Source organism: Callionymus lyra, chromosome 5, assembly GCF_982586985.1.
Source record: "Callionymus lyra chromosome 5, fCalLyr1.hap1.1, whole genome shotgun sequence".
NCBI lineage: Eukaryota > Metazoa > Chordata > Actinopteri > Syngnathiformes > Callionymidae > Callionymus > Callionymus lyra.
The window spans coordinates 25,101,587-25,124,851 of NC_141822.1; the positions used below are offsets into that span (position 1 = coordinate 25,101,587).

General features: G+C 40.6%; 2 protein-coding genes across 3 annotated transcripts; one reads left to right on the plus strand and one right to left on the minus strand.

Moving 5' to 3' along the window:
• Positions 1 to 75: 75 nt before the first annotated feature.
• On the minus strand, positions 76 to 13,389 carry LOC148079884 (semaphorin-5B-like). Of its 2 annotated transcripts, none has more exons than XM_087791596.1 (22): positions 12,876 to 13,389; positions 8,150 to 8,335; positions 7,427 to 7,526; positions 7,190 to 7,235; positions 6,940 to 7,002; positions 6,771 to 6,869; positions 6,488 to 6,701; positions 6,137 to 6,422; positions 5,920 to 6,049; positions 5,652 to 5,859; positions 5,366 to 5,573; positions 5,098 to 5,215; positions 4,843 to 5,027; positions 4,606 to 4,749; positions 4,385 to 4,532; positions 3,239 to 3,464; positions 2,924 to 3,145; positions 2,685 to 2,855; positions 2,286 to 2,435; positions 2,111 to 2,146; positions 1,822 to 2,033; positions 76 to 1,750 (listed from the first exon to the last, which is right to left on the minus strand). In XM_087791596.1, the coding sequence occupies exons 2-22, from the start codon at positions 8,289 to 8,291 to the stop codon at positions 1,592 to 1,594; spliced, it is 3,267 nt and encodes a 1,088-aa protein (XP_087647722.1). In that variant the 5' UTR covers positions 8,292 to 8,335; positions 12,876 to 13,389; the 3' UTR covers positions 76 to 1,591. The 2 variants fall into 2 exon arrangements, with proteins under 2 accessions (XP_087647722.1, XP_087647721.1); XM_087791595.1 differs by having other exon boundaries at positions 5,920 to 6,055; positions 12,876 to 13,388.
• Positions 13,390 to 18,401: 5,012 nt separating this feature from the next.
• bzw1a (basic leucine zipper and W2 domains 1a) lies at positions 18,402 to 23,198 on the plus strand. The gene is made up of 12 exons (XM_087791597.1): positions 18,402 to 18,530; positions 19,548 to 19,621; positions 19,698 to 19,874; positions 20,006 to 20,100; positions 20,176 to 20,241; positions 21,110 to 21,245; positions 21,315 to 21,424; positions 21,486 to 21,656; positions 21,736 to 21,882; positions 21,960 to 22,098; positions 22,438 to 22,560; positions 22,629 to 23,198. The coding sequence occupies exons 2-12, from the start codon at positions 19,558 to 19,560 to the stop codon at positions 22,658 to 22,660; spliced, it is 1,260 nt and encodes a 419-aa protein (XP_087647723.1). The 5' UTR covers positions 18,402 to 18,530; positions 19,548 to 19,557; the 3' UTR covers positions 22,661 to 23,198.
• The last annotated feature ends 67 nt before the right edge of the window (positions 23,199 to 23,265 follow it).

Below are 23,265 nucleotides of genomic sequence, written 5' to 3' on the forward strand. Positions count from 1 at the left end.
TTTCTTCGGATTTCCCCACCATTTATAGTTAAATTTATACATATAAACTTGATATTCAAAAACACTCACGAAACGTTTGTTTTCATCATTTCTTTATTCATCTTGGCTTTCACATAAAAAAGGGTTCAAAAATGGGTGTCAGGGCTGTGTCACATTTATATTGAAATCTATTGCAGAAACTATTTAACATCCATATACTGCAGACAAACGAAGAACAAATAAAAACAGAAGCGATATGAACAAGACAGCCATGCAACAAACCATATGTCCGTTATAGCGGATGCATTTTATACAAGCAAACAATAATTACTTCAAATTAAACGAAACCTGAACCTCAGGTTAAAAAAGACCTGTACCTTATTTATGTGAAATCTTAGCTTTCAGCGAAAGGTTTCATTTAATACAAAAATAAATTGTCTTGTGGTCAATTTAATAAGGTGCTCATTGAGTTTTTGATTTTTCTTTCTTATTTTTTAAATTTCAGTTATTAATCTAATTAAACTGAAATGTCCTGTCATTTCTATTTTGAATTAAGTGCATTCCCTTTGTTTTACAAATAAGGCACTTGTAGGCTAAAAATCTTTCGTTAAAAACAACGTTTTTTTGTAGTTATTGCTGCAATAAATACGGGGGAGCTTTTTTCATTATGATTAGTAATAAGAAAACAATTTAACCAAACTTTTTTTTCACAAGTGCCCTTAAAGGGATACTGTATCTGTGCGACTGATGCTCGGATCAACAAATAAAAAAAAACGTTCAACGTAAACAAACACCTCGGTTACAAAAATAAGCTGCCTCATATTTTTAGCTGCTGTCAATATTTTACAGCAAAGAGAAATAGAACCTTCCTAAACAGTTGTGTGTTAACAAAAACAAAACCGGCAGAATAACCAGTTTCCTTAAAGGGCATCTAATGTGAAACCCAACCTTCCTGACTCACTCATGTTTCAAATGTGGAAGTCTTTCTCTCCAAGATACAGTAAGTCCTTCATCATGATGATGTTTTGAAGGTATTATTTTATAAAGTTCTCCAAGGTCTGAAATCTCGGCAAATGAGAGGTTACAAGAGCGGAGTCCATTGTTCAAAATAATGGCTTCACTCCTCCTCCAGCGAGCTGTAATCACGCCCCGCTTTGTTTATACAACAAGTCCCTCTGAGGTTGAGACTTTCGGGATTGATGGGGCTATGGTCAACAAGATTTCATCAAGTGTTTTCAGTGGGCGGGGCTTAAGTACACTTGTAAATATTTCAATGAAAAGAGTTTTGTACAAACGTTCACATACTGATTAGTACAATAGAGGTCCAAGATCTATTTAAGATACACTTAAATAAATACATTAGTTTGCCCTTTAAGCCTTTACACTTCACTGATATTTTTAATACTGATACGATACTTTTGTCGATGTCAACTAAATGGTTCCTAATACTTTTTCATCCCCCTTTAAGGGTCATATTATCAAGTTCTTCTGAAATTCAAATGCTACCATATCATTGGTTCCCACTAACCTTTAAGTATTTTCTTCAGATGATGACATCACTGCTTGGTAGTCGAGGAATTTTGGCATTCAAGTTTGGAGAAACTGGACTCTTTCAGCTGTGCCTGTATGTCCTGCAGGGGGAGTCTTGATGGAAGTCAAACTTGCTGAGGTTGGGTGGGTAGTAGGTGGCGGTGAACATGTTGCTGGGGAGAGGAGCTGGGAAGTGGTTGCAGGTCTCCTCGTTCACGCGCAGATTGTTCTTGTTAAGCGTCTGTTCGGAGAGAGAGAAAACGCATCTTAAGTCCTCGGCTCAGGAGACCGGAGTGACTCCGGATCTCTCACCTTGAACTCCATGGCGATGTACTTTTCGTTCTTTGGCACCATGTTGTCTTGCTTGTTGTAGTTGAGGTGGTTTGGTGTGCTGGGGTGGATGACCGCTGACTCGGCGGAAGCTCTGTTTAGATGGTGGCAGTAGGTGAAGACCAGGGCGGAGAGAAGCGCGGCTGCAAAGAAGCTGGCCACTCCCACCGCTATCAACTGGAACAAGTTGAACGCTAGAAGAAATACAAAGCTTTTGATTCGCACGCTGGCAACAAAGTGATTAGAACGACGCTGACTTATTTGTACTTACTTCCACAGTTCTCATCCTCTTGTCCGGGTAGAATGACTTGAAACAGAAATAATAGTAGAATAAGATGAAAAATAACATAATGTCAAGGAGAACATAGTTAACCTGAATGTTCTGGTATATATTTATTTTCCTATCTTAATTTAGAATCTGCCCTCAGTTCACTGTATATATTCACCTGGGACCTCATGAGCCCTGCATGGCCTGGACTGGGTAACGTTGCTATGGCAAGGATGGCCGTTCGCTTTCTGGTCCTCACCACAGTAACGCATACGATGCTGAAGACCCTGGTCATCACAATCCCCCCATTGTGTCCACTCACTTGTGTCTGTTGGGGATGTCGAGAGAAACAGTTTCTTTAAATGTATTTGGGTTTTATAGGTCTAAAGATACCTGTGATATCTGTCAAATAATAGTATTTTTTAACTGTTTTAGCCTTAGTCAAGTAAACCCTGAATGTTGGATAGATGTCACCAATTAATGAGATCTTGGGTTACCATTAATATCACAAGTTTAATATCACAATGGACCACAAATGACAAAGTGTGATTGAAATTGAGTATTTAAATGATCTCACCTCCACATAAATGTGTATTGCAAAGCGCTTCCTCAGTGTGAAGACCTAAACAGAGTTGGCCACCATTAGAAGGAGCTGGATGGTTGCATGTCCGTGTGCGTTGATAGTGTCCGCCCCCACAGTTGGCAGAGCACTGGGACCAGGAAGACCAGCAGGACCAAGCCCCATTTACTAAACAGAATCCAAAACGTCTGCATTAGCAATGCTGGGGGAAAAAAATGTTAGTAAAGATGTCTTACCTCGGCATGGTTGGGTATTGCAGTCCTGATACTCCACTGGGGCTCCGACACAGAGGCCCAGATTTGTTCGCCCCTCTGAAGATGAGCAACCGCGTTTACGACTACGAAAACCTCTGGAACACTCCTGCGAACAGCTTGACCATGTTTCCCAAGAACTCCAGTGAGCTCCTTTGGGCTGTGAGGAGGTTCTGCCACTCGTTCGGACCAAGTCTTTTACTAGAGCTGGAATTATGCCAATGATGAAAAAGTAGTTTTATTTAAATACAATCAGAAGAACTATCTTGAATATCTTTACTATTTTTATTTTCTACTCACGATCGGTTTGACATCCTCCAGTTCCATCATTGGGACAAAAGCGACTTTCCATCTTTTTCCTTCCTAACTGTAGCAGCTGGGGGTCGGACAGGAGTGCTCTGCAAGTGTATCTGAACCTCTGTTCTTGACGGGATCCATCCAGACTGACATTGACTGGCATCCAGGGTGACCACGGGGTGTTTCGCCGGACCTCTGGGCATGATTCCAGATTACATGCCTTATACTCCTAAAAGACACGACGTTTAGACTTTAGACTATCTTTATTGTCATTGCACAGAATAAAACAGAAGTAAAAAACTGGCAACGAAATTGCTTGGCAACCGTTTATAAAACGCAGCATATGGTAATTTTATAAATATAAATATAAATAAGTTAGAAATAGAGCAATATAATATAAACAGAATAAATAAATGTTTTAAATATCGCATGTAATAAATGTATACAAAAGTATAAATATTAATAATTAAAAAATAGTGCAATATATCTATAAATAGAACAAATAAATAATGTTTTAAATAGTGCATTGCTTGAAGTTATATTGCACTCAGTTTAGTACTTGCCGAAATGCTCCATGGTGTTTCCGTTTGTTTAGGAACTGTTGGTTAATGCATGTCTATATTTGTGTTTGGTATTTAAGAGAATTCTGTCATTGTTCACCCAAAATTCAAATTTCTTTCATTTTCTACCTACCCTCATGTAGAGTAAGGTTTGGGATTATTTTCAGTTTTAAAATAAAGAGTCATTTAAGTTTTTTAACAATTCCTAATGTAGAGGCTTTAATACAAGAAATTACAGACGAGCACCACCAACGTATTTGGATACATTTTTTGTTAGCTACATTAAAATGAACATACATTTTTGCCTATAATTTAAAAAAAAAAGTAACTGATTACTCTAAAAAAAATAGCCCCAACCCCTAGTCAAAATGAGGGTGAGTATAAAATGAGTGTTTGGTTGAACTATCCCTTTAGGCATCTATTTTAGCTTCTATGAACTCAATAATAAATAAGACATTTTCTCACAGAAACCTGCAGTTAATTCTATATTTCAGAACATATATTGTTTCAGAGATGAACCTACAGTGTATTTTACATTTTACTAAATGAGTAGTTCAGGTGTGATTTTAAACGTAGTAAGTAACAGTACCACTGTGCATCCAGGGCAGCTGTTTCCGTTCTCACAAGTTCTGGTTCTAGAGTGAACCCCTCCTCCACACTCAGCACTGCAGTGAGCCCAGGATCCCCATGGCGTCCACAACACTGGCAGTGGACAAGGCTTTTTCTCATTACACAACCTGAAAAAGGACACAAAGTAAAGTTATGACAATCCTTATCTGATGGTAGGCGATTTAGTTCAAGTGCTCCCACCTCTCCTCACGACCTTGTCCAACACAGACTCGTCCACCGTAGCGTGGTGAGGGGTTGTTGCAGGACCGCTGCCTCACCTCAAAACCGATACCGCAAGTGCTGCTGCAATGACCCCATGAGGACCATGGTGTCCATCCTCCATTTCTGAGTGGTAAAGGAGGAGCATAACATAATCCACACATACATTAAGCTAATATATTCATTAAACTTAGAAATCTGTGCTGTCTAGTATTATACCTGGAACAGTTTGCCACCTGTATGGTTGGACCCTTGCAATCATCTCCGCCGCACTGGGCCACAGGTCCATCACATGAGCGGGATCGGCACATGCAGTTGCTAATGAAGCCTTCGCCATCATTGTGGTTACACGATTGCCATTGTGTCCAAGGGCCAAAACCCCCATCCTGTGTCAGGTTTCTCACCTCCAGAAATGCAAATGTTACAACTTAAAGGCAACTGAATTTAGTTTGGGGTGGATTAAAAGTGACTTACTGGGCACTGGCTGATGTCCTGCCTCCACAGGTTGAGATTGGTACTTTCCTTCAATGTTGTGCAACGCTGCAGTTTGAGATCCCAGCCGCAGTAAGGGTCACGAGCTTCTATGCAATGACTAACATGAGTTCAGATCTTTGTTAGGGTTTTGATTATATCAAAAATAATCAGGGTGTGTAAATTATATGAATTCATGTACTTCTCAAGTCCTTCACAAACATAGCTAACTAGTTTATCATTGCAATCTTGAAGATATATAAGTCTTTACCTTTCACTTACGTAGCTGGAACAGCGCACTAATGGTATTTTCACCAGCTTGTCATCATAACCCACAAAGAGAGACCTGTCCGTGTGCAGTAACTTAAGGCTTTTGATTCGTCCAACTTGGCCCTCCGGAAGGATCCTTAGTTCCTCTAATAAGCACCCACGAAGGCTTTTGTTGGTAGTAGCGAGTGTCTTCACAATGGTTCCATATTCTGAATGAGAAAATAAAAACGTCACAAATCTTCTATTGTTGGGTAAATTGCAGCTACTGCACTATGCTGTAGGTTTACCAGTGCCAATGTAAAGAATATGGTAGATTTCATCTTTGCCCTCCACTGTGTCTACCACCAGCTTGGAAAACCGTACATTGTCCTGGCTGAGCAGAGGATTGATGGTCACAGGTTGGACCACATCGTTCATCAAGAAAAGCCTTTGAGCATCCTGGAGACTTCTCTCTGTCAGGTTCTCCCCAGGACCACCCTCCTCCAGCGTCCCACACTGCACATGAAGGGTGGAACGATTACAGTCCATAAAGATAAAGTCAAACAACAAAAATACCTGAAAATTAGGAATAGGATTTGGTGTAGACAGCCACGCAGTACGGGGGTTCTCTTGGTAGCGGAATGGTCCATTAAAGGCTTGAGTTATGCCACTCATGTTGAACGCACAAACGGCTGAGGCTGATAAACTGTTTCTAGAAAAGACGTAGTGATGTGACCACACTTGGTTGAAACATTGTTAAATGTCATAAGTGGTTAAATATTTCTAGACTTACACATTGGTTGTGAAGATGCCATAGATCAGGTTCTGTTTGGGTTCGTAGAAGGTACTTTGAAGCTCATTGTAGTAAAAGGGGATTTCACCAGAGCGGGAACAGTTGAGTCGAGCCTTCATGAAAGTGGTCCATGTGTCCTCCAGGAGAAAACGACCGCCCATGTCATTTTTGCACACCCGGGCCACTCGAGAGAACACCATCTTCCCACAGTCATTTTCAACCGCAGTTTCCCTCAAGAAGAAGTAGGCAAACCGTCCGATCTCATACACTGACACAAAGTGAGGTTCTGGAGGTTTAGGAGAAAGAGCATCATTGATACATTGTTTTTCTTTAAATCATGACTTATTTTACCGTTGAGCCATTTGGAATTATACTGAGCTGTTCGAAGTGGGGGTATATTCCCTAGACTTCTGTAGATGACTGGATCCCGTCCAGAGAAGTCGATGACCGTGGCTGCATACAGCGCCCCCTTCTCCGTTACCATGGCAGTGGAGTTGTGTCGGGGGTCATAGGGACAGCGGGCAACACCATTCACCGTGTCTAACACTTCACCAACGTTGTCAATCTGATTGAAAAGAAGATTTTTCAGTGGGGGTTATCACTTCTTTGATGGACATAACCATATGATACTGACCTGCCTGGTCATGCAAATGGGCGTAAAAGCGTTGGTCCCACATGTGAAAAGGGTCATTCCGTTGACTGACAGAACTCGAATGTAGTTTTGACATTCCTCCTAGAGAATTGATACACCACAATGTGATTGTTTTTCTTCTTCAGCCTACAGCTAACATAAGCTACTCTACCTCAGACTTCCCCTTGCTTTGACATGAACGTCTTATATCTTCATCTGGCGCCCACTCAGCTGCCTTTGGATCAGACACGTTTTCAAGATTAGTTCAATTATTTCAACTTCCTAAAAACGATTTATTGTGAAGTGAAAAACAACACTTTTTCAACACAGGTTTCAAATGTATTGCAAATTGCCAGTGAAATCACGCATTCAACTATTTAAATGGTTAACGTTATGGGTTTAAAACAACAAAGCGACCCTACCTGTAAGAGGGAGACGTTGCTTAAACTCAACCTGAAGAGGAAGTTTCTGTGGAAGGAAAATGAGATTTCAAATTAGTTCATAGTTAAGATACATAAGATACATAAGATGAGATTGAAATAAATTCACATTTTTGAAAAGGATATACTGTGTGTATATATATATATAAATATATATATAGTATATATAATGGTGGAGCGGTGTGTTTTGGTGGTGAGGAAGGGTTTGTGATGTGGCACCTTGCTCCTACAATAAGTTGGTTTCGGCTCAGGTCCAGAACCAACTGGGAGAAATCTTTGACGCCTGGATGAGAGAACTCTGCTACCCACTGCTTCAGTGCTGCAATACAGGACATTAAAAAGATAGGTTAAAGCGTTATCACTGCAACACACAACATATGGTATTTTTTATGATTTCACGTGCTACACATCTTTAACATTAGAGTTTGTCCTCTGTTTCAAAACAGTGAGACCTCATTTATCAAATATCTCTGTTCTATTCAGTTCATAAAATGATTTTGATTTACAATAGCGGCTGATTTGGGATGACAGCTCGACGAAACTGGACCCAAACAAACCCCCAGTGAGACTCTTTGAGTCTTTGAACAAACTTGCCAAAGTGAAACAAATTAAGTGAGTGAATTACAGAGCAAATTACTGTCACGATTTCTGGTTTTAAACCCTGACCTGCTTATGGGAGAAATATATTCCAGGCTATAACCTTACGGTTCAGCAGGCGAACACTTCCAGCATGCTGGTCAATTTAATTATATTTGATGTGTTTCACAAGTGATGAACATTTAATGAGGCTCTAATGAGAACATTTAGAAAAGACGCAGTCGATCGTAATAATAACCTACATGATGGTGAGTTGTTTCTTAAAATCTCGGAAAGTTTGGCCAATACTGTTACCTAACTTAGATGTCAAATTATTTAGGGAGTGTTTACTTGATTTATATTCACCTTGATGGGTAACCACTGGATGCTCCTTTCGGGTGCAGTCTACTGCTTTAAATTGCAGCTTCTGGAATTGACAGGAATGCGAACACAAGACAAGCAGGCCAGTGAGGATGAGGCTCCCTGCCTTCCAGTCTGATACTGCCATTTTTAGGACCAGATCCAGCCTTCTTTCAGGGCTTTAGACAACATCTGCAAGGAAACACATTTGTAGTCAATTTTGGTTGTTATTTGACTGCATAACACGGTAAATACTACAGACATTAAAAAGTACCAAAGATCCGCCAAACAATCAAGAACATGAACATTTGCGTAGAACAAATCGATTGGTTTTGCTAGTCGATCAGACTTTGGCCTGTCGGCTCTTTGCCCATCCCGTCTGTGTCAGTGGGCCTCGGTCACGGCAAATTAATCTCAAAAGGCCAGAGTGAACAATTTTTCTAATGTGCTCCTGAAAACCATGGGGGCCAACAACAAAGCCCTCCATGACTGAGAGGGAGAGCCTTTCTATCTCAAGGACGGGATCCGAGCCAAAAAAGGGGCCTCGACCTTCGAACCGCACGACAGTCGGAATCTATTTACATGTATCACGATGGTGATCTTGCAATGGCTGGAAAACACACTAACAGTCGTAAGTGTTGTCAACTTCAGGTGGTACAAGAGGGATTGAACTGTTGTATGAGCATCGGCACAATGTCCCTTCTGCCAGGATATGTTCCCTTTTCACCGTCCATGGCGACCCGATTTCTTTATACGAAAAGACCATTCATCGTACACATTTTCCATTAGAAGTGAATACAGAGGTTGTTTTTAATGCGTGTTATACTCACAAAACTTATGTAAGTAGTTTTACAAAGAGGGTGGATTGACAATACACAATACGTTTGCAAAAAAATGGACAAAAAAAAGATTCATTTTCTACTGGGGGATTGAGGCCATCCCAGCTACTTTGGGCAAGAGACAGGGGACACCCTGGACGGGTTGGCAACCTGTTTGCAGGGTACACAGGGATACAAAACCATCAACACACCTACGGACAATTTCCATTTGTCAATCAACCTGCCCATGTGTTTGGACTGTGGGAGGAAACCGGAGTGTCAGGAGTAAACCAACACAAGCACGGGGAGAACATACAAGATACATACATACAGAACACCTGCAGGTTGTCTCAAGCTTAAAGCAAACCAGCAACTTTCTTAATGTGAAGCCATCGATGATGATACTTGTGAATGGGAGGGCAACACTGTGAAGACTATTTTCTTCAATCATGTCGATCATGACCTCCTATGAGACTGTTACACATTCATTGTAGTGCAAGTGTTTTCACACACGCAACCTTCAAAAGACAAATGTACTAAACTTAAATGGGAAAAACTCCTTCACTTCTCTTTTAAATCTTGCAATTTAACCATATAGCTATGGTTTAATATGTTTTGATAAAGATGCATTTTGTTAATGTTATTGTAAAATGACTACCCTGGCTCAGTTTCTTTCTGCTAGCCTACTTGTAAAATGTCAAATGTTTTTCAAATAGTTAAAAAAAAAGGAATCTGATGTAATTTTTTTTTTAATAAATGAAATTACTTCCTCTTAAGTAATCTATTTTAGCTGATAGGTTAACTTGATCAAGACATAGATAAACTAATTGTAAGTGGCATATTCAAGTGCTCTACTTGGAAACCTGGATTTCCTGCTGGTGGATCGAGAAAGAGTCTTAGCTACCAATAACTAATTGTGGAATTGAAGTAAAATGTGGCACATAGACATGGCTGTTCTCGGGGCCATAAATTAACTCCTGCATGGGAACAACCTGAGTCTGTAGTTCATGTGACAAGAGTGTGTTTTGACCTCGAGAGCTGAACTGAGTGAGCATGTGACCTCCAGACACAGAGAAATACAACTAGTTTCTTTTAAATGGCGAGAGTTTGAATGAGCTTCAGTTTTGGCTTCTGTCATCTGAAGCATTTTCGAAATGTTCTCTCTCAGAGAATAACTGGTGTTCTTGCACGTCACAGCTACAGTCTCATGTAAACAAAGACTACAGTGAAAGATTGCAGTGCTGTTCGGGATAGACGGTGCAGCTCCGAGCCTTGCACTAAACCTGCTGATCTGTCCACTTGCCACACAAGTTTGACTTTTAAAGGAGAAGCTGACGTTGTTTTTAATCTTAAAAATAAAACTTGTTTTTTTTTCTCAGTTACTGTCGAGCAGCATCGGATATTCAAACAGACTTCTAAAATGTTTTGCCTTTACATAATCTTAGATTAGTCTGCTTTATGTAACAGTAAGTTTGCAGAACCTCATGCAGTGCATAGAGAGGAATGTTTCGGGCAAATCAAAGCATATGGCCAGAACGTGACAATCTTCTAGTAGACAGGATATTTGTTTATCTAGGTGTTTTACCGCTATTTTACAAACAATGCTTGGAAATTCAGAAAATAATAATTAAAAAAAATAAGTTTGTAAATGTGCCAATATTTTATCCCGCCCTGGTATCTAGTTGTAGTGGCTAAGTGTAAATGACCAGAAATATCAGCTTTTGTCCTTTAAAAACATACATTTCTGGTTTGATGCAATTTTCTTTTCTAAACCATTGTATTTTGTTTCACATGAACCACAAAATGATTCATTTAAAAGGGTATTATGTTTATAAGTACGTGCTTAAGAGTTTGTTAGGCAAAACTAAATGCAGTTTTACAAGTTACTCTTGCGAAGTACTATCCCACTAACTGATAACAACCTTATCTGAACTCAGGTGTTCCCGCTAAGGTAGCTTAGAAGTCTCTGCTGACTGAGGAGCCTGCTTAAATAAAAAGCCTGAATAAAATCCTTCTTAATACGGGACTTGTGCTCAGCACTGTCATGCTGAGTGAACATGCAAAGTGACACCCGTCATCATCATCATCCTATTATTAAAGTTGTTTTGTTCCCCAATATAAATGCAAATATCTGACCCCTGAAGTCGACTGGACTTCGTCCAAATATCATTTAAAACAAACTGAATTCCCGCCCATCTCCTTCCACGCTTAGCATCAGATTCCCAACTTTAAGTAGCAACTAATGTTGCCATGCCATTCTAACAGCCTCCACCTGACACTTGAGTGTTTCTTCACCAAGTAGTAATGTCAGTTACAAACAAGGTCAGGGCATGGGGATTTGGGCAGATGGAGACAGAGGGGGCATCCAAAGTCTCTCCATCAAAATATTCAGCAAGGACCATTTCCGAGTCTGTGTTCTCAGCTCCTTCCTACCAGGGTGAATGGCCTCTCTGTGCCGCCTGCCAACTATCTGCCAGTGGCTGCTCTCCTTTACAAGTGAATAGACCAAGTTTAGACACAGCTAAAAAGACACACTAACGCGCCACAATGGCCGCTCGGGTAATTTGCCAAACCTAATGATGCCGGTTTGGCCCCGACGAGAGGAGGTAGAGAGGAGGAATCCTAAACAGGCACACAGCTGCATACGCTCCCCTCGTCTCCCCTCTTTTCCTCGTCTTCATGTCCTGTCATGAACTCCATTATTGTCACTTTTCGTGGCAAACAACAGAAGTGGGTCAGACCCTGCAGCTCCGATTAAAAGACGCCAGAGTGGGACGTTAATAAGAAGATCTGAAACATCAAGGGCTATCCCAGAAGTGCTTCCAACAGAATAAAATAATTGGATCGTTTCTGAAGCCGCTTACGTTCTTAGATCGGAACAGCGGTGTTCCTTTGTGTACGTCAAGTATGTATAAAAAGAAGATAAAAAGTCGATGGACAGACCAATATAAGGGCCGAGGATAACCGCATACACATTCATCCTGAAGAAGAAGGCTCTATCTTGACATGTGCAACATCACTGAAGGGAACATACTGATCCTTCCCTTCAGGAGAACACTTTTTTTTCTTTTTTTTTTAATAGCAAATTGAGACTGAGAAACCTGGTCTTAAGGGTCTTAATAATAAAGAACTGATGCTAACACGTGAATATGATTTAGTCGTTTTATGTGACAATTGACTTGAACAAACAGACATTTATCCACATTAGGTAGGATTCTAGGCTGGATTTAAACCTGTAACCTGTTCGCTGTGAGGCTCAGTTGAGAATGTGTTTATTTCAAGGACACTATTGTTTTTGTTAAGACGTATTTTGAGCGTTTCCTTGCACAAATTAAACAGCTATAGTTTTGAGAATCTTCTCACATGTGGTAATTAGCAAAGTCAAGTTCTATTAAGGAATAGAGTAAAACGGCGCAATAAAGTAGTAAAATTCTAGAACAATTCTTTCTTTGATCCTGGATTTATTACTTACAATAACAAATCACTACTTTTCGGAACACATAAAAACATGCATTCAATCCACTCTGGGAAAACAATAAATGATTGTTGGCTAGCTAGTCAGATAATTCTTTCCTTAGTGACCATAACAGTCCCTTTTATCAAACCTTTGATGACTTTAATCTCAGATAAGAGGAAGAAAACCACTGTGCAGAATTGATGATAATTAAAGTGTGTAAAACACATGATCCTTTTGGATTCATTTTGAAAAACAAGACATCAGCATCCAGAAGCAACTCTCTAATCTCAAAAAAAGGATGTATTTACATATTAGCAGCAACAATAGCATTGATATTAACAAAAGTTCCATCACACATGGTTACAAAGTGAGGCTGAACTCTAGGAGGCAAAGGTGAATCAACGGTATGCTCGGGTGTATCCGAGCAAACTCAAAAGTAAAAGTAGAGCAAACATACTTCATCATCATCTGAGTGATTCCAGAGGCAGTCGTGTGGAAAAGGTCCTGCGTTACATTGTAGCGGAGTGAGAAGCTGGAGGTCGAGAGAACTTGTTACACATGGACACACAGGGGCACCCTGGTCAGACCCAGTGCAGGGAGGTGGGAGGAGGAAAGTGTCAAGAGGGAGGGAGGGGGGAGTCAGTTGGAGAGAAGAAAGAATTCCTGTTCGCATCACATAAACAGTTTAAGGTAAGGTAAGGTAAGGTAAAACTTTATTGATCCCTCAGGAGGTCTCCTTCGGGAAATTGTTTTTTACCAATAGCCAGCAATTTTTCATAAACAATAGAAAATAAAAAATAATACATAAAAAATAAAATAAGAAGAAGAACATAAAGAGAAAAAGAACAAGATGACACAATCTAAGTCTAAAGACAAAGACAAAGAACATAGGTCAAAGAAAAACAACAAAGACAAAGGATACAAAGACTAACATAGAACAGAACATCCAGATACTCTCACTCCACTCCTGCCCCCGAACTCAGAATTGTACAATTTAATAGCCCAGGGGATGAATAAGTCCCTGAGTCTATTTGTTTTGCACCTGGGTAGGAGCATTCGTGCACTCATTCTGCTTCTCTGCTCACTGATGACAGTGTTCAGAGGACGACTGTCATCATCCATGATGGACAGTAGTTTGTTCAATGATCTCCTCTCAGCAACTGTCACCAGTGAGTCCAGCTTCATTCCAACCACAGAGCCAGCCCTCCTGATCAACCTGTCCAACCTGTTGACACTCCTCTTGCACACATTTCCACCCCAACACACCACAGCATAGAACAAGACACTGGCCACCACAGACTGGTAGAACATGCAGAGGAGCTTCTTGCAGATGTTAAATGATCGAAGCCTCCTCAGAAAGTACAGTCTACTCTGAACCTTCTTATATACATGGTCTGTATTGCAGGACCAGTCCAGTTTACTGTCCATCCACACACCGAGGTACTTATAGTTGTCCACTATCTCCACCTCGTCGCCTCTGATGGACACTGGACGTGGCTTTGTCCTGGACCTCCCGAAGTCCAAGACCAGCTCCTTGGTCTTTGAGGTGTTCAGCTGCAAGTGGTTCCTCTCACTCCAGTTCACAAAGTCATGTATCAGACTCCTATACTCGTCTTCGCTGTTGTCCCTGATGCATCCAACAATGGAAGTGTTGTCAGCATACTTCTGGACGAGACTCAGCTCTGAGTTGTAGCAGAAGTCTGAAGTTTAGATGGTGAAGAGGAGAGGGGCCAGTACTGTCCCCTGAGGTGCTCCTGTACTGCACACCACAGTGTCAGACTTGATGTCCTTCAGCCTGACATACTGTGGTCGATCAGTAAGATAGTCCGTAATCCAGGAGACCAGACCAGGGTCCACATGCATCTTAGTCAGTTTGTCCTGCAGCAGAGTGGGTTGGATAGTGTTGAAGGCACTAGAAAAGTCCAGGAACAGGATTCTCACTGAACCGCTTCCTTTATCCAAGTGGGAGTAGGTCCGATGCAGGAGGTGAAGGATGGCATCTTCCACACCAACTGCTGGCTGGTAGGCAAACTGCAGGGGGTCTTGCACGTGCTGGACTTGTGGCCTGAGATGTTTGAGGACCAGCCGCTCCAGTGTCTTCATCAGCTGCAAAGTCAGTGCCACCGGTCTGTAATCGTTCAGCACACTCGGTCGGATCTTTTTAGGGACTGGAACGATACAGGAAGTCTTCCCCAGCTGTAGACTGAGGTTGAAGACATGCTGGAGTGGCTCAGCTAGTTCAGCAGCGCAGGTCTTTAGCAGTCGAGCAGACACCTTATCAGGACCAGCAGCCTTCCCTGGACGAATCCTCCGAAGTACATCATAACCTGGAGTGAGGTGAAGCTGGGAAGTGGTTGTGTGGAGCTGGGGGGGGGCACAAGAAGGTGGGGCAGGTCCTGAGGCGGGCAGCAGTGAGGGTGAGGTGACCTGCTCAAACCTGTTGAAAAAGTTGTTCAGTCCATTTGCCTCCTCCACCGTGTCCACTGCAGTCAGAGAGGCCTTGGTCTTGTGTCCAGTGATGGTTTTAACACCATCCCAGACCTCTCTTATTTCTTCTCTGCTCAGCTTCTCCTCCAACCTCCTCCTGTAGGTGTCCTTTGCCTCCCTCAAGCATCGCTTCACCTCCTGCTGAGCTGACCTCATGGCGTCCCTGTCTCTGCTCCTGAATGCCACTTTCTTCCTGTTAAGGACATCCTTGACCTCCTTTGTTACCCACGGTTTATTATTAGGGTAACAACGGACAGTCTTAGTAGGGGCGACAACGTCCAAGCAGAAATTTAAATAATCCGTTAGACAGTGTGTCTGACAGTGTGTTTACTCTGCAACTATTAGAGATGAGGTGTGTGCCTCCTGATCGGATCCTGATCCAGGCTTAAAGGGTGGAGGAGATCACCTAAAAATGGAAAGAATACAATTGTTTCCCGGTTTAAATAGAAGAAAAATATCTTTCAAATCATTTAATGGTTGGAACGAGAGGTGTCCAAACTTATTTGACGAAGTGAAAACTAGCATTTTACGAGCTCATTCAGAACTTTAAACAATTAAAATCTCCTTTATCTTCAAAACATTCCAAAGCAAAATGGAGAACTTCTTAAAATAAGCAGATAGAAAAATTGTTTTCAGTATTTAGGAATTAGCATCTTTACTTTTTTTTCTTCTTTTTCATTTGACCAATGGGATCTTGTCATTACAAAATGTATGTGACATTTCTTTTTAAAATGCTTTGAAAATGACAAAATAAAAAACAATTAATCTTATGTTTCTTATTGTGTTCATATTTGTGAATAACAAGTGCCTGTCCACATTATTTATTTTTATATTTAAATAGAAAAAAGGCTTAAAATTCCAAAAAAATCTGAGGAAAAAAAACAAGTGTCACAGTGAGAAAGCGGCTGGCGGTCAGGATATATTCAGCCTTCTCAGTCAGAACTGCTGTGATGTTTGCTTATTTGCTTATTATTTATGGTGTTAAAAAAACAAGTATAAGTTCAAAAGTTAGCAGTATAGTTAAAATCAATGTCACATAGTTTGCTGCTGTGGTGGAGAAATCAAGCTCCCTGTCATGTCTCATGATTTGATTTTGAAACTTGTTTTGTTTGTTCTTCGCCAGATTATAATTGCCACTCCCTGTCTCCTCGTAGTTTTCTCTCTGCCCGACTTGTGTGCTTTGAGTTTCCTTTGGACAGTGATAGACACATCGGAACTTTTTTATTATTTATGAACTAATGTGATTAAACATTTTTGGAGTCTTTTCCGTTTTTGTCTGCATCTGCACATGGGTCCATCTCTAGTCTAAACCCAAAGATCCCCCTTCTTTCAGAATGATGTTCTGAACCAGTAGGATCAAACAAACAAATCAACAAAAAGATTGGAAAATCCATCAAAAAAAGAGTGATTTCTTCACTCAAGGATATCATTTTTATGATCAATGATGACTTTTGTCGTAGTTTCATGAAATGTAAAGTAAATTCTGTATATTTAGAATTTCAGTGAAGTTGTCTCTTTGTATGTGTAGCCTATCTTTAATAGCGTTCTGTTTTAGTTTAGCAGCAGAATCAAATTATTACTTTGAGAAAGTTTGGCAGGAGGAGTTGTACTGTAAGTTGCTGGGTTGACTTGAGGAAGAGACATCTCTGCAGATTTAACATTGGCTTTTGTGATATGCAGAGCAGAAAAATAGAAGCTTCCAGAACATATGGAGGGGATATATCCTTGTTTACTTGAGCCACAAACAAATGTTTTTTTTACTAAAAATAAACTCTTTAGCAAGCTGCAAGCGTTTACTTTGGTGTTTGTGACAAAATGTGGCTGTCGTTCTGTCAACAAAAATAAAACAGTTAATGCAAACTTCATAAACATCTGAAACAAGTGCAGTCCGACCTCAAAAGTCCCTCCATGTGCTTCACAACAGAATTAAATGTATTCTGCTCAAGGTAATTCATATGTTCTATTAAACTGTAAGTTAAATTAAACTTTTGATTGTGGGAATGAGGAACAGGAACAAATCTGGAACTTTAAAATACAACTTTTGCTTCCATTAAAGGTACCGTATGATCCTGCTGATGGAAAACAAACTGAGAAGATGAATTGCCTTCTTGCCGTCTGTAAACATACCTGGCTCAGGGTGAATGTACACAGTGGAAGTGGGAGTCGGTCTTAAAAGCTGGGGTGTGACCGCATGTTAATACAGCCAGTAAATCACACACTGGCGAAAACTGACAAGACCACATTAGACTCCATCATGGCAGCAGAGATGGAAACATTGTGAAGACTCATCTAAACATTTAAGTTGAGGTTTAATCATCTGAAGAAAAACCTAGCTGAAGAATAAATGAACAGTTTTTAGTGCTCTCCTGTCAGGATGAGATGTTACAGACAAGAAATCTTAGGAAACTAGGATGCGATGGTTACACTGTAGTTTATTATATATATGAATTATAGCACATTCCTGGCATTAAAAACAAGATATTTACATTTATTTTCAGTGTTTCTTCTGAATCCAGCATTAAACAAGATCTTCAGTGGTTTCTCGACAACGCTTGACCCCCAAATCTTTACGGCTTCCTCACTTCTTCCACCTCCATGTCGTACTTCAATGGCCGCCTTGTCCTCCACAGAGCTGGCTTCTGTGAAACAGGCCCGTGTCACAAAGAAATGTTTACTTTAAACGCTGCAAACAGTCGACATGCTCTCCCTTACACAGGCCTGACTGTGTATATTTTGGAAAAAAAAATATACCGCGACTAACCTTTCTGTTGATGCAACACGCTGCTTACAGCCAGAAATGGGGTTGTGGAAATACAGCTGGTGACACAAGCTCCTCAGTGAGGAAAAGCAAATGTATGTACTGCAAGGTCAAGCGGAAAGTGTAATTTTCAGAAAACACATGCTATGTAAGGATGATTATGAAAATATTTTTTAAGCATAGAGGTTTGGTTTTGCTTAGTCCTACACTTAATTTAAAGAAAAATATCACAATTTGCATCTTTATTAACTAAAAAACATATGGGGAAGGATTTGGTTTTAAGATATATGGCGAAAATAACAAAATAATAAAAGTATTTTAGGTTTTCAGACGTGATTATTAAATCATTTTGGTGTCATTATCGGCTGGATCCATTCATCTGTTGAAGATACGTCTGTTGTGAAGTTGGACATCACAAACCACGTTTATATTAAAATGATTTATTCATTAAAAATTAAGAAACATCTTAAGACGTTTCTATTTGTTCAGGCTTTTCCTTGATTTTCTGGAACTCCTGTTGAGTTATCAGTTTTATCTTAATCTTTAAAATATATACTTTATTGAATATTGTTTTGATTGTTTAAGCGCTTTGTGACCCTGGTCTGGAAAAGCGCTACACAAATAAAAATGACTTACTTACTTACTATATTTTTGAAGCTACGTGCTGTTATTACGAACTCTAACCAGCAGATGGCGACACAAACCACGACCAGACGCGTCTTCTCCTCGCTGCGTGACACGGAAATCCCCTTTAAATCACGCATGCGCAGAGGGTGGAGCCTGCGGAAGGTCTTTTTGTTTGGAGATTCGACATTTCGGTTTGATTCCTCTCGTTCAGAACCGCGTTTTTTATCTGCACTAAATTCGGTGAGTACATGTGTCTCCTACCCTCGTTTCAATCACACACCCAGACAGCCAGTCACAGACCGTTTTTATCTACTTTTGCGCCAGAGAGATTATCCAGCGGGTTGAAGTATGTTGCGTTCATGGACGCCTGAGCTCAGGCCTATGCTAACCGCACTGCCGGACGCATGGCGAGGCCCAACTTAAGCTAATGCTAAGCTACGATTGGCCCGCAATAGTTGGATCATTCATCAAGTGTCGACACCTGGAGACACTTGTTTTTTAAAAAAAAAAGCCTCATAACTGACCCTTTAAAATGTGGTTTATGTTTTTGTCATGATGTAATATTTTTAATAGTTGGTACGTGTGCCATCCACCATCTTTGTTTTCGTCCCCGTTGTTCTCAAACAGGTTTCGTTTCGGTACAGTCAGTACAAATATGGATATAACGTCACAGTTGTCCGTGTGTGTTACGTGATTTATTGAGCGTTGAGTAACCTTTGCTCTTATTGTTAGTCTGGGACTTTTATCAGCTCAGTCAGTTGTGTATTATTCCTAGAGTATAAGACGATATGACGTAAAATCACGACATATTTTTCTCACATCGTTCGTTTACTATCGATTACTCATTTGTTTTGTTTTTAAAACGCCACTGTTTTGAACGTGTGTAAGAAGGATAAGAAAGTACAATTATTTTCACATGTCATTGACAAAAAAGAAGGCAAAACTAAGAATACCAAGTCAACAAAAGTAGAAAATATAAAAACATTCTAACAATAAGGCAATTTTTGTAAAATGAATATGATTATATTATAAGAAAACTGCACAACAAGTAAAAAATAATAAATTCTAGGGGCGTTCCACTTTCTAGAGTTGTGAACCACCCTTTGAGTTGTACCTGTTATGCAACATTTTAAAAACTATAATGATGATGAAAGATTTATATCGGCTGCAGTTCTGTTACGCCCACATTCTGTCAAAAAAAATAAAATAAAAGGGCATGTTGTTCCTCCCGTTTTAACATGCACTTTGTTTTTTCAGGGTGTCTTTTATGAATAATCAAAAGCAGCAGAAGCCGACGCTTACAGGCCAGCGTTTCAAAACGAGGAAAAGAGGTGTGTTTTCTAAATATTCACCTGTTGTCCTTTTGTTGTGTATGGTGAACCTGATTTGTTTTCATTGTTCCTTCAGATGAAAAGGAGAGATTTGACCCTACTCAGTTTCAAGAAAGTATCGTACAAGGCTTGAATAAAACTGGCACTGACTTGGAGGCGGTTGCAAAGTTCCTTGATGCCTCTGGCGCCAAGCTTGACTATCGCCGCTATGCAGAGACACTCTTTGACATCCTGGTGGCTGGCGGAATGCTGGGTATGTAACAGTCGCGTTTATTTCATACTTCCTTGATTGTAACATTTCCTCAGTTTGTCTTTGGTAGAATTGTCTTTGAACAGTGACAAAATGAATACATTGAGAATAACTTTTCTCATTTTGTTATATAGCCCCAGGTGGAACTCTCTCCGACGACATGACGCGTACCGAGTTCTGCCTTTTCACGGCACAAGAAGACCTGGAGACAATGCAAGCATATGCTCAGGTGAGCACATTCGAGAGTAGACTTCATTACCTTCTCTTCCCCACGCTTATTTCTCTTTTTCAAATCTTAAACCAGGTTTTTAACAAGCTGATCAGGCGTTACAAGTACCTGGAGAAAGGTTTTGAGGAGGAGATCAAGAAGGTGTGTATCTTTATTTCTTTGGTTGCGTATGCACGAGTTCTAGTCAAAGTTGCTTCATGTGGCGCTGCTTGAACTTGTCGACTCCCTGAAAATGCGTGTTTGCTCATCTTGCATATCTTAGCTTGTACTGTGCATGGACAGTGCTGGAGTAACTCAAGGATTTCTACCAACCTTCCTGTTGGAAATATTAAGCGCATCAAGGCAGATGATTAATCCCACCAGGAGTATTGTGCTGATTTTTTATTTTTTTATTTATTTTAATAAATATTCTAATTTAAGCACATCAGTATGTTTTCTAAAATACTTTTTAGGTACAAATGGTTAAAAAAAAACGGCTATTCTTTTTCCTCGTACTCATTTTTCTTTTTTTTCTAAATGGCACACAGATGAGATCTCAGCAAACCGATTTATACATTTAATTTATTAATGCACTACTTTACTGCTAATTCCATTGCATAGAAAACCATTTTTGTCAAAGGGTGATTACAAAACCATAAGAGGAAATTACATTTTAACTGGCTAATGTAAGCTCTATATAAATATTACTTACAATATAAAATGTATTTCAAAACTGAATGGGGGGGAAAAAAACAACTTGCAACCTTTTATGTATTGACATAAAAAGGATCATGATTCAATTGAACTTGACTCTTCGTGTTTGCGCATTGAATTGTGTACATTAAAGGCACAAGCAGGCTTTAAAAAAAGAGATCTGACTGCTGCTTTTCCAATTGTGCATTTAAAGGAAGTTGGTTCAATGTCGGGAGTTTGACAAATACCCGACTACTGGTTGTCAAACAAATCCTGCCAAACTGAACAGCTGATGGCAAAAGGTATTGGTGCTCATTATGTTTTTTTCCCTCTGCAGTTGCTGCTGTTTTTAAAGGGGTTCACTGAGTCTGAGCGCAACAAGCTGGCCATGCTGGCCGGCATTCTGCTGGCCAATGGCAACATATCTGCCTCCATCCTGAACAGTCTCTTCAACGAGAATCTTGTTAAAGAAGGTGGATTATCTGTTCAACTGGCACTTGATGACAGTCAGCAGTTTGTAAACGGTTTTGTCTGGTCTGCAGGAGTTTCCGCAGCCTTTGCTGTCAAGCTGTTCAAATCTTGGATTAATGAGAAGGACATCAACTCCGTTGCTGGCAGTCTCCGCAAAGTGGGCATGGACAACAGACTGATGGTGAGTTTGAGCTTGACGATGTCTAGTGAATGTTTGTTTATAATGGTTTTGTTCTAAACAGGAGCTTTTTCCTGCCAACAAACGAAGCTGTGAGCATTTTTCCAAGTATTTCACCGACGCCGGGCTAAAGGAGCTGTCTGACTTTGCCCGCAACCAGCAATCTATTGGTGCCCGCAAAGAGCTGCAGAAGGAGCTCCAGGAGCAGATGTCTCGTGGAGACCCGCAAAAGGAGGTGTGTTGAGAGCGTTTTCGACTTTTAAACGGTCTTTGAGGCCCTTTGATGACCACTAATGTGACATCCCCCCCCCCAGATTATTGCCTTCACGAAAGAGGAGATGAAAAAGGCAAATCTCTCTGAGCAGGCCATGATCAGCATCATTTGGACCAGCGTGATGAGCTGTGTTGAGTGGAACAAGAAAGAAGAGCTGGTGAACCAACAAGCCATCAAACACTTGAAGGTAAAGACAAATCGTTGACATGAGTCTTCTTTGTTTCAAAACTGTGTTAACGACGAGGTTTCTCTGCCCTCCCTCAGCAATACAGCGCTCTGCTGAAAGCCTTCACCTCCCAGGGTCTGTCTGAGCTCAGTCTGCTGCTGAAGATCCAGGAGTACTGCTACGACAACATACACTTCATGAATGCCTTCCAGAACATCGTGGTGCTCCTGTACAAAGGTACTGCTTTTCTGTCAAATGTTTTCAACAACTTGATCTACTTATTTTTTTAGTTCTATTTCTTTCAAAGACTTCTATTAGCTGTTCACTTCTGTGCTGTATGCGTAAGTCATATTTGTAGAACGCCTTTACAGACCAGCGTCACAAAGCGCTTAAAACAATACCGTAAAAAATACTTAAACGGGCCAAGACAACATGGGAAAGAAATAAATGGGCCGGAAGATGCTTCTTGTAGGAGTCGGTGGACTCCACAAAGTGGATGGAGATCAATAACTGTTGGTCGTTTCCGAGCATTCGTCCCGGTTCATGTTCTAAGCACCCGCTTCATTTCTCTGACAGCGGACGTATTGAGCGAAGAGGCTATACTCAAGTGGTACACGGAGGCCCACCTTGCCAAGGGAAAAAGCGTTTTCCTCGAGCAGATGAAGAAATTTGTCGAGTGGTTGAAGAACGCGGAGGAAGGTAAGCAAACAAAAACTTGTTATCAATGCGTTTAGAAAGAAGTCTGACGCCTGAACTCTCCCCTACAGAGTCCGAGTCTGAGGAGGAGGAGGCGGACTAAGAACCTCCACCGCCATTTTTTTTTTTTTTTTCTTTATACAAGTAGGGACGGGAGCAGTAGAATGTCTTTCCCCTTTCTATCGCTTCTACCTCCTGTTGGTTATCTCCCACCCTTCCACCACTCCAAAATATTGACGTTATCTAAATATTTTCAGAAGGTGTTGAGGCTCAAAGAGAAGGTCTTGGAATACAAGTCTACGCTCAGACAACCTTCACTGTTAATCCCTCTGTAATTTGGATCAATCATTCCATGTGTCAACATCCTGTCTCACTGCGCCAGGATAAGACGCTTACTTTTGTAAGACACGGTCAGTTTGTAAACCTTGCCAAACACATTTGCCCCTGACTTTTTGGACCCCCCCTCCACCCCTATAAATCGGGCCTTCTCTCTTTGAGTCACGTGGGTAAATGCTGTCGATGCTCCAGTCACAAGACTCCCCCATCGTAAGATGCCTCGCCAGGTCATTTATGGTTTCTACTTTCTTTAATCTGATATAAATCGATTGACTTTTATAAGAAATAAAGATTATTCAAATGCCGGCCTTCAAATGTTTTTATTTTTTATAAAGCTTACTTTGACTGTTTCACTCGTCGTACCACAACTTA

Coding starts and splice junctions, on each gene's coding strand:
- bzw1a (XM_087791597.1), top strand. CDS start 19,558: ATGAATAATCAAAAGCAGCAGAAGCCGACGCTTACAGGCCAGCGTTTC. Junction 19,622..19,697: donor TTTCAAAACGAGGAAAAGAG/GTGTGTTTTCTA, acceptor TTGTTCCTTCAG/ATGAAAAGGAGAGATTTGAC. Junction 20,101..20,175: donor CAATGCAAGCATATGCTCAG/GTGAGCACATTC, acceptor ATCTTAAACCAG/GTTTTTAACAAGCTGATCAG.
- LOC148079884 (XM_087791595.1), bottom strand. CDS start 8,291: ATGGCAGTATCAGACTGGAAGGCAGGGAGCCTCATCCTCACTGGCCTG. Junction 5,860..5,919: donor ATCCTATTCCTAATTTTCAG/GTATTTTTGTTG, acceptor CTTCATGTGCAG/TGTGGGACGCTGGAGGAGGG. Junction 5,216..5,365: donor TCCAGCTACGTAAGTGAAAG/GTAAAGACTTAT, acceptor AACTCATGTTAG/TCATTGCATAGAAGCTCGTG.